Below are 11079 nucleotides of genomic sequence, written 5' to 3'. Positions count from 1 at the left end.
CACAAGTGTTGTATTGTTCATTGCTAGTGTATAGAACTACAAATAATTTTTGTGTCTCAATCTTACATCCTGCAGCCTTGCTGAACTCATTCATTAGCGCTAATATTTTCTGTGGGTTCCTTTTGCTCTTCTGTACACAGTGTCATACCATCTGTGAATATGGTGTGTTGTAGAATATTTTGGATGGTATGTTTTTCACTTCATATTAGACGCTGTAGAATTTCATTGAGTTCATCAATTTTAGCATTAGCAGAGTGAACAGTTTTGTTTTTTATGTTTTTCACGCAGGATAAACCACCCAGCAAAGAAAAATCCAAGACACCACTAAGATTTTTGCCACAGTCATCTACGGTAATTTACCAATTATCACCACACTTTCTTGCTTTTATAATCATGTTGTGTACCAGTTTTCAAACTTGCAAATATTTTTCTGGTAGAGAGCAACTAGGAAGTACATATCTTAGGAAAAATGATAACCTTAATAAGTGAAGTATAAGCTACGGTGTCCTAGGATGTACAGAACAGTGGCGTATCCTGAATAAGCGAATTCTGAAGAGGGAGCAATGTTGGAGTCAGGAAACGACTTGGGGTACAGTCTTGTCACGAATGGCTCTGGGACTGTTGGGGAGCCACTGGGTGCTCTGAGCCCTCGTGTCTGGTCTGAGAAGGACAGGTGTGGATTTGGTGATCTCTGAGACGTCTCTCCCAGCACTGAAATGCTGGGGTGCAGCCTTTCCATTATTTTGACTTTGAATTATTGTTGTCTCGTGGAAGCGACCGTTAAGCACTTTCAGTTGGTAAAGTGCTGGAAAAGTAAGGTTTTACTGCAATAAAAATGACTGTTTAACAATTATGTTGAGTTTAATGCCATTGAGCCACACGCTGATGGTTCCTGGAAGTTGAGCTTAAGTGGACGTTCAATGCAATTTGTTTTGCGACGTATTTTAAAAGCACGGAATGAGCTATACCATGGAATCTGCCTTGCTTCCTGCAGAAACTATTTCTAATCATTTGAAATGTAAGATTCTTTCAGCTTAAAAAATCTTGACTGAAAAATGTTCAGGTGAATGTCCCTCAACATCAAAGTACGTGTTTTAACTGTGAACCTGTTTGTATTGCTACTGCCAAGATTATTGCACCCCGTTCTATAAAATAAAGTGATATAATCCTTTTTGTTATTTCTGCAAAGATCTATTTTAAGTTTTCTAACTTAAAAGACAAAGACCTGATAGCCGATCAATGATTCTCTCTCATCATTGATGTTCTATCTTCCTCTCCCTCTCCCTTCCTCTCTGAAGTCATTAAAAAAATATATATATATATTTTAAAATTTTTTAAAAGAGGCAAAGACCTGAAACGGGACAGACTTTTTCTCTTTAAGAACTTAACACATTTTAAAACTGAAAAAAAGTCACTGTTAGTTTCTTTTTTTTAATGTTACTAGGATATAGGTGTAGAAATGTCATCTAAATTTAAATTTACTGAGTAAAATATTCAGTGGCTGAGATGAATACTCTTTTCTAGCCAATGAGGCATATAATTATCTAAAATGTTTTTGTCGGCTGATTTAAACCTTATGCTGTGTTCATATTTAACTGTATCTAGCAATTTTCCTTCCATATCCTTTGGGTTTTATGTCTTTTAAGATAAATCATATTTTTAAATTATTAAAAAATAACCTAGTGAATAACAATTTTCCATTTGAATATGAAGGTTTGTACTTGAGTAAAAGTTCCCCATAGTGGTTAAGGCCTGAGTGACCTTCATCGCAGACCTCATGCTGCTGCAGGTCATCCCTGACCTTGAAACCAAGGCGGCCAGCTCACGCTTCCTGCCGCTGTGGGCCGGTGGCCCCCCTCGCAGCCCCTGTGCACCCTCCTCACGGCCTTCCCCCACCCGGACTCCTTCCTGGAGAAGGAGGGAGCGGGAAGACATGGGCAGGCTGCCGAGTTTTAAGTTGCCTCTGCTTGTTTCTGAGTGGGAGGGGGGCCTGGACAGGGCTGTGAGCTCCCTGTTTGGGGGGTGGCCAGGAGCAGGGGCCTGGGCTGGGGGAGAGTGAGCCAGGAAGAAGGGAAGCCGGTACCGGGGTGTGGCCAGGTTGGTGGTCACTCTGGGCAGCTGGCCTGGTCCTGCCATGGCCTCTGAGGAGCTAGAGCAGTGATGGCGAACCTCTGACATGCGAACTCATTTTTTTGGTTGATTTTTCTTTGTTAAATGGCATTTAAATATATAAAATAAATATCAAAAATATATGTCTTTGTTTTACTATGGTTGCAAAGATCAAAAAATTTCTCTATGTGACACGGCACCAGAGTTAAATTAGGGTTTTTCAAAATGCTGACTCGCTGAGCTCAAAAGGTTCGCCATCATTGAGCTAGAGAGCACTTTCTGGAATGTCCACGTGGCGGTGACCGGGGTAGCATCCACCCATCAGCGCTCATGCCACACGGGGGCAGGGGGTGGGGTTGCCCCAGAGATCCCCCCCCCCCCCGGCAGCTCCTGTGAGCGGCTGGGCCACCCTGCGCCCCGGGTCCTGGGGAAGCCCCGCGGGGAGCAGAGCCCTCTCCTGGGGGAGCACCGGCCCCTCCAGGACTGAGCAGGAGAGCTGTCCACGCGGGGAGGCCAGGGGGCGGGAGGGTGTGGCAGGCACAGGTGCCGAGCTCAGCTGAAATGTGCCCCAGGGGCGCTCGGGGTGGGGGCTGCCCTTTGGGGGGAGCGGGGACCAGCCGAGGCCTGAGAGCGGCGGTTACAGACGCCGAGGGGACAGGCCCTGGCAGTCCCCGCCAGGACACAGGCGACTCAGGTGAGGCCTCTTGTGTGGGAGCCACAAGGGTACACGACACCTTGCTCCCCCCCCCAGCCCCCAGCACCCCGCACCCCTGCCTGCCCGGGTCCCCCCCAGCCCCGCAGCAGCCCCTGCACCCTCACTGCCCTCCCGAGACTGTGGTGCAGCATAGCCACTCGGAGAACATCTTAGAAACCGTGGTTCTCTGGCCTGCCAGGCGCAGCCACACTCGGCCAGCGTGCCGTCTGGCTACAGTGCACTCCTTCTCAGTAACACCAGAGGGGCGGCTTGAAAGTCATACTACATCTTTTTTAATGCTGACAAGCAACCAGATTTTCTTTTCTTTTTACTAATATTTTTTTCTTATTGATTAAGGTATTACATATGTCACACAAGCAATGGCATTTCCCTCTGCACTTCTTATTCCTCATGGTGACGTAGGCCGGTGCCTCCGTGGCCCTCTCCCGGGGCTGGCTTCAGCGAAGGCCACGGCCCTTTCACCAGACGGATCCTGTGCCACTGGGTCAGCCACACCCGGGGGCCGGGAAGGTTCCAGGCAGGGATGCTGCCTGCTCGCAGCCACCTCCCGGGAGACACGAGAGAAAGCACTGGACCCAGGAGGCCAAGGCCCCTCCTCTCGCATGTCCCCTAGCCCTGCACCCCCCCTCACCCCCCCCCCCCCAGGACAGGCCGCTGAAACGCTGCAGGAGAGAGGTTGCTGGTTCCGCTCAGGAATCACAAAGGAGGGCAGGAGAGGTCGAGTCGGAGCTGAGAGGCCATACATCACAACTGGCGAAAAGCAGGACGCACGGTCCTCAGCACGCTTCCTCCCACCTGGGGCAACCTGTGGCCCAAAGTGCAGGTGCTACCTAGGGCGACCGAGGGTGTGTCACCCTGACTGGCCGGCGGCTTAGGAAGGAGGGCACTCTGGGTGCGAACAGGACAGGAGTGATGCCAGTGCTGGAGCAGGGGGGGGGGGCCCAGGGAGCGCTGGGCACCGCCTGGGCTCAGAGAAAGTCCCAGAAGGTAAAGGGATGGACGAAGGGCTCCGCGCGCGTTGTAAGGCGCTCAGGCTAGCGTTGCCGGGACCCACTGGTTTTACTCCTTTCCTTGCTGCACAGAAAGCAGTTCCAAGGCAGAGTCTGAGAATTTAAAAAGTGAGAAAGTATGTCTTCGACTATTTTAGGTAGTATGCGCTTTACTTAATAGTCGAGGGCCGAAAAGCTGGTTGAGTGAATACATGTTAGCATCCGCGGAGTAAAGTTTCCCCCCACCATCTTTTTCACGCAGGAGAAATCAGCCGGCAAAGAGAAAGAGAAAGACAAAGGCAAGCTCCCGGCAAGGGTTCTGCCGCAGCTGGCCACGGTACGTCCCTACACGCTCTCCTGGGATGTGGGCCCTTCAAAAACGCCTGTTGGCTTTCACACTCGTAAGAAACGAAGCTTCTGGTTTTGAATTCTGTGCTCCATTTGATCACTTTCTGGTGGAGGGATGCTCTGAGGTCCCCGTATTAGGAAAAACGACCACCTTAGTGAAGTAACTAGAAGAAAATGATTTCCTCCTTCTGCACGGAGCATTTGAATGACCTGGGTCAGTGGTCGGCAAACTGCGGCTCGCGAGCCACATGCGGCTCTTTGGCCCCTCGAGGGTGGCTCTTCCACAAAATACCACGTGAGGACGCGCACGTACAGTGCGATGGAAACTTCGTGGCCCGTGCGCAGAAGTCGGTATTTTGTGGGAGAGCCACACTCTAAGGGGCCAAAGAGCCGCATGTGGCTCGCGAGCCGCAGTTTGCCGACCACTGACCTGGGTGAAAGAACTTCTAAGATGGACACGCAGACAGGACATCGGCGTTGGGGGTCAGGAAATGAGGCCCCCGGTGCCCCTGGGTCATCATGGCTCTGTGACCCGAGGGGGTGCGTGGCTCCCCAGCCTCAGCTGCTGAGTGTGAGTGTGAGTGTGAGTGTGAGTGAGTGTGAGCAGGGGTGACGTGAGGAGCCTTGAGATGTGGCTTCCGCGGGCAGTGCCAGCCAGGCGTGCTCAGGTCCCCCCTCCTTTCTTTCATCGTCACTCCCCGTTGGGAGAGGCCGCTGTAGACACGTCCCGCCGATCATGCTGAAAACAGCACCGCGAATGGCCTTGACCGTAATGAGCTTTACCATCGAGGGGCCACGTTGAGGTCGATGCCATGGGGGCATGCTCTGGTGCCTCCTGGAAGCAGAACCTCAGTGGAGGCTGGATGCACACACTGTGGCTTTAGAACTGTGATGAAACGTGCACCGCGTGAAATTTACCGTCTTTTACATTGAACTGCAGTTCACTGGCATTAAGCACGTTCACATCGCTGTGCAACCACCACCACCATCCGGTCCTAGAACTCTCCCGTCTTCCCACACTGAAACGTCCCCCAGGAAACAACCCCTCCCCGTTCTCCGTCCCCAGCTCCTGGCAGCCACCATCCCCTCTCGGTCTCTGTGTATGTGACTCCTTGGAGAAAGTGCCTGTGTTTACAAACACGCGTGCATTCCACGGGAGGAGTGTCTTTTCGCCTCTGGTGTCACTGCTGCTGTCTGCCTGTCGCCTCGCAGGTGAGCACGAAGCCGCAGTGGCAGGAGGCGGCCCCGTCCTTCCATCTGAACATAAAGCAGGAGGAAATCCCCGAGCCGTTCAGTTTGAAGAATGAGCAGTCGTACGGTAAGGGCGTCAATCGTCGAACTCAGATTGAAGGGAAATTTCTAGAGAAAAAAGGCACAGGACGTTTAGCTAATAGAGTAGTGAGGTTGCAGGATTGAAATGACCTTTCAACCAAGTAGCCAAATTGATCTCAAATGTTTTCCTTCAGAGAATGATTGATCCCAGTTGTTAGCTAGTTTAGGCTGTTGTAAATGTTAGAAAAACTGATATTTTAGGAATGGAGGTGTTTATAATAAAGCTTTGACTTATTGTAGTCAGAATTTGCCTCTGCGTCAAAGACGATGACCTTTTTTCTAAGAGGGTGTTTCAATAAGTTGTAAACATTATTTCCAAATTAGTCATTCTAGTATTCTTGTTTTGATTCACCAGGTTACATTGAATACTAACATTTTTTCATCGTGGATCTTTAAGTTTTCTGAAATAGTTTTGTATTCTGTGTTTTTTTTTTATCATCATTTTAATTTTTTTTCCCTTTAAGAAGGTCCAATGGACATGCAATTGAAAATTTGAGTTTATTAGCATATTATTCAAAATATAAAAGAAATTCATTGAATAATCTTGAAATAGTCAGTGGCTTTTGTTACGGTGACATAAAACAAGAGCAGTTAACTTCCTGATAGTGAAAGAAAAATCCATTCTACTTACGGTAACGTGAGAACTTACCGCATGTAGTTTTTTTCTTGAAAGGTGCTTCAGCATTTTCACTCTAACCACTGAAATGTCTCAGCTTCCTTTTTCGATGACTAACTTATGCTTTTTAAAACTTTAGCCGAATACATGGAACACTTTGGAAGAAAGGGCACTCTGCTTGACCAGATTGATGACAGTCGCGCTGGCCCATCCACTTCCAAAGCCAAGAGCAAATTCCCACATAAGGAACGAGAGAACTTCCGCAGCACGCTGGTGAACGTCATCATGTAAGGGCTGTGCACGAACCCCTACATGTCATCCTCTGTGGAGCCCCCGGAGACTTTTAATCTAAAAATACAAGACCTGGCCGGCGTGGCTCCGTGCTTGAGCATCCACCGGTGAACCAGGAGGTCATGGTTAGACTCCCGGTCAGGGCACCTGCCTGGGTTGAGGGGCTTGATCCCCAGTGTGGGGCGTGCAGGAGGCAGCCGGTCAATGATTCTCCCTCATCTTTGGAAGGTTTTTTCCCCATCTCGTTGGCTCAGGTGGTGTGGTGACTCCTGTGCATGGCGGGTCTCCTGGTGTGGAAAGGAAGGAGGTGGGTGGCGTGAGCAGCAGCAGGAGCAGGGCCGGGGGTGGCTGCCTGGGTTCAGCTGTGCGCATGGAGAGCAGCGCAGGTGTGCGCCAGGAGCCCCTCTTGGCTGTTTCCTCACAGCTTCCTCTAGGCCAGGGGTGGGCAACCTTTTTGTAAGTGCATGCCAAAACCAGCAAAATCTCTGACTCAAAATTCTTCTGCGTGCCAACCCTAATTTTTTTAAGAACATGTTACGCCTACTTGATATCTCTTAAGGTGTACATATGTGAAGAACCTTGAAGAAATAATAAAATTCATTTGAGCGACAAATACACAGTATATGATGATGAAAAATACATTTATTTTTTAATGTATACATGTACACTGATAGTCCGACAGAAAACTTTATGACTCCGTTTGATATTATCAGTGGGACTTTTGCTGCTGCACCACTGATGACAGAGATTTTACATCAGGTTTATATTTCCTGACCTTCAGAGATATGCACGAGCTACTACTTTCATCCGTCAGGCTACTCCTATTACGAGACTTAACAAAATTTATCACTGAGAACAAAGATTCACAAGCGTATGTGGATGAAAACATGGAGAGTAACGCTGTTGCAAAGTTTTTTAAACAGAAAAAATTTCTGGAATGGCATTCCAAGTCCTCAATAGTTCGTTTTCAACACTTCTCTCTGCTACTCCTGTCTCTAATCGCTTTTTTCCAATGTTTTCCAAGTCAACTCTAAGGTCAATAAATTTCTGCTTCCAAATTGAGCTACTCTGAAATTCAGTCAACTGCATTTCAAAGTCAGCCATGTCTATCCATGAAAACATTTGTAAGTTTAGTTCCTCCAGTTTCATGCTGTCTGGAAACCTCATGAATTTTGCTGTCTCTTCCAGTTCTCTGAATTTCGCAAATCTTGAGAAGAACTGCTCAATAGTTGACTCGATGATGTTTAAAAACAGCTTTTGAAGGCTTTGACAGTCTGTTCTGTCATCTTTTGGGAGGTCTTTGATGTGCCTCTTGAGGTTTGGGAAATATCTAAATCTCTCACCATCCACATCCCTCTTAAAGACTTCCAGTTTCTTTTCAAAAGACTTTTTGTAACCAAACATAACATCAAGTGTCTTGCCAGTTCCTTGTAATTTAACATTTAAGTCATTCAAATGTTCACAAAAATTGTAAATGGAAGATTATAAGAGAGGGTTTCACGTGCCAGCAAAAGTTACTGGTGTGCCATGTTTGGCACGCATGCCAGGGTTTGCCCACCCCTGCCCTAGGCGCGCACACCCTCTTTCTTTCTTTCATCATGACTTACGGTGTGCACCCTGCCATTTGCGTCGAGTGTGCAGACACGTGGCAGTAAGTGGCTTGCCCAGACCCCGTGGCACTTCGGTGGCGGGATGCCCCTCCTGAAGGGAGGACAGGGGGCACCTTTGCTGCCAGAGGGAGGGGCTCGGTGGCGTCCTGTGGCGCAGGACTGTGGCACGTGCCTCTGGAGAGTGGCCTGGAGTCTGCGTCTGGAGGCGCCACAAGGATACTAGCAGTTCGACTTCCTCGGGGCACTTTCCTTGATGCAGCCCCCTGGGGCCTCTCAGTCCCAAGTCAGCACTTAGAACCTGGGGCAGCCCCCTGGGGTCTCTCAGTGCTAAGTCAGCACTCAAAACCCCGGGGGCAGCCCCCTGGGGTCTCTCAGTCCCAAGTCAGCGCTCAGAACCCCAGGGGCAGCCCCCTGGGGTCTCTCAGTCCCAAGTCAGTGCTCAGAACCCCGGGGGCAGCCTCTGGTTAGAACAGCTCAGCAGCAACGTTTTCTTACCCAGTGTCCCGGCCAAGACGGGTGATCTCTCTCGACACCTGTCCCGTGCCGGTCCTCTCAGGTCCTACGATGATTGAGGCTGGAACCCACCGAGGTCCAGCTTCATGCAGGGGCCTCGGCTGGCGTCTCCCATTCCCCACCGGCCCACAGAGTTCTCTCCTGATGCACCTGGGCCTTCAAGTCCAAGGCCACATGCCCACAAGGGCAGCCCTCCCCCAGGTGTTTGCCGATTGCTTAGCTTTGCCATTCCATCCTTTCTCCTCCTGAGTACTTCCTTTCTTTCTTGTGAGCTCAGCTGCTATTCGAATAAGCCTTGTGACACATTATCCAACATTTAGAGAATGGTACTTAGAGGTTTTTGGATTATCTGTGCTATTGTGTTGTAAGAAATGGAAGTCTCTTAACCACTTTATGTCATTTTTTAGTTATGCCTTTCATAAACAGGGCTTATTGAAATTTAATCTCAGAGTTTCTGTATCTCAATAGTACATTTATTTTATTTTTTATTAATTTTTACAGAGAGGAAGGGAGAGGGATAGAGAGTTAGAAACATCGATGAGAGAGAAACGTCAATCAGCTGCCTCCTGCACACCCCCTACTGGGGATGAGCCTACAACCAAGGTACATGCCCTTGACCGGAATCAACCCTGGGACCTTTCAGTCCGCAGGCCGACGCTCTATCCACTGAGCAAGACCAATCAGGGCTCAATAATACATTTAATGCCATTCACAGTGTATAGTTATTGGTATGTCTTATAGTTGTGGGCTTAACTTCTACCAATTTATTTTGTATTTTTTATTCACTATATGTTACTGCTGCTGCTTTTTTCTTTTCTTTTTTTCCTGCATTCTATTGAATTGAATTTTCTCCCTTTATTCCTATTGACTTAAAAGCTATCAAATATATTTTTGTTCTTTAAGTGGTTACCCTAACATTTAAAACCACATATTGTAATTAATTTTTTAAAGTTTAGAATTCATTTTATCTCCCCCCCCCCCACTGTGTAGTGCAAACAGACCTTGTAATGCTATAACTTACCGCTGAACATCCTCTGCATTCTCCATGTGATTATTGCTTATTTCTGCCAATTCTCCATACTTATTTTAAGTTCACACTTTCTTACATTTACTGACACGTTTTCTGATTTCTTAGAAAATTGCCTAGGCATTGCACTCTTCTCTTCTGGGGTCATGTTCCTTTTTTGCTGAAGCTTCTTCCTTAATAAATAGTTCTTCATTTTTATTGAATTTATTGGGGTGACTTTGATTAATAAAATTATATAGGTTTCAGTTGCACAATTCTCTAAGACATCATCTGTAGATTGAGGAGTGTATTCACCACCCCAAGTCAAGTCCTTCCATCACCTTCTGCCCCCCTTTACCCTCTTCTGCCTGCCTTGGTGGTTCTTTCCATGGAAGTCTGTGGGGAGTAAACTCAAGCCTTTCATCTCTGTAAAGATTTTTATTTTGCTCTTACTCTTGAATTAATTACTAAGCTGGCCACAGAATTAAAACAGAGCAGTAATTTCCCCCCTGAACATCTGGGAAACATTAGATTGAGAAATATTAACCATTATTTTTTGGCATGTATTATTTCCCCCAACTTTATGAAGGTACGCGTGACAGTTAGTGGGAAGGGATATTTTGTTACACAACATCACTGACTTGTAACCATCCCAGATGAAGCTGGGGTCCAGAGCGTGATGCATTCAGGGATGGAGAGGCTGAAGCTGTCCCAGATCAACGGAATTTTCCCCAAGATGTGAACTATGCTTTTCCGCACAGTGGAGCCCCTGGGAAGTCACAACATGTGGCTCATGTCTGGCATAGATTTTTGGATTGAATTGTGGCGAGAACATCATTGTATTATATGGACACTTAGTAATAAATGCAAAAGAGCATGAGAGCTTCTAGGTCATGCATTGTGAACTCGCACGTCTCTAGAAATCAGAAATGGGCTTTTGAAGAAGGTCTCTGTGTCTTCTACAAAACTGCATTGAAAGCCTTTTCCATCCTTGTTCCTTTAAGGTCAAATGTTCTAAAGAAACACATATAATTCAGGAGTCATGCAAGCAGAGTCCTAAACATTTCAGAAGAGAGAGAGCCTGACTTTTGAGTAATGATGAAGAATGAGAAAGCCCACAGAGCTGCATCTGGCCTCCGAGTCGGGCCTTACGAGTCACGTCCAGGATCACTGCCTCCCTCTGGATGAGGAGACCGTATCCTGGGAGGAATATGGCACCACACAAACACGTACACAATTTATAAAATGTCATAAACAATTCGTTTTTTCTTATAATTTAACAGAAGACAGTCCTGACCTTTTTCTATCTATTGATATAAAAGTAACTGTTTTCGACAGACATGTAAGCAGTGTGCTTATCCTTGTTTCAGGCAACAGGACGGCCTCTCAGACGTGCCTGCTCCCGAGGAAAGTGCGTTTCCCAAGATGACTACGTCTGCCATAGAGAAGGACATCTTGGTAATGGCTTCCTTCCATCCGCGTGACTACAAGTAACCGAAGCACCTGCAGATGCGTTCAGATTTTTTTAAAAAAATATTTTATTGATTTTT

At 47.4% G+C, this 11079-nt stretch overlaps 1 protein-coding gene across 1 annotated transcript in view; it reads left to right on the top strand.

The window, feature by feature from the left end:
• Positions 1–273: 273 nt before the first annotated feature.
• DNAH7 (dynein axonemal heavy chain 7) overlaps positions 274–11079 on the top strand; it is a 157189-nt gene continuing 146383 nt past the window's right edge. The window contains exons 1-5 of the mRNA XM_059702605.1: positions 274–351; positions 4076–4150; positions 5374–5479; positions 6249–6396; positions 10900–10987. Of these exons, the coding sequence (XP_059558588.1) occupies positions 274–351; positions 4076–4150; positions 5374–5479; positions 6249–6396; positions 10900–10987 (495 nt within the window). The remainder of the gene's footprint in view (positions 352–4075; positions 4151–5373; positions 5480–6248; positions 6397–10899; positions 10988–11079) is intronic.

The sequence above is a fragment of the Myotis daubentonii genome, chromosome 7 (assembly GCF_963259705.1).
Source record: "Myotis daubentonii chromosome 7, mMyoDau2.1, whole genome shotgun sequence".
Taxonomy (NCBI): Eukaryota; Metazoa; Chordata; class Mammalia; order Chiroptera; family Vespertilionidae; genus Myotis; species Myotis daubentonii.
The sequence above is the reverse complement of the archived record's forward strand: the minus strand, read 5'-3'. Positions and strand labels throughout refer to the sequence as shown.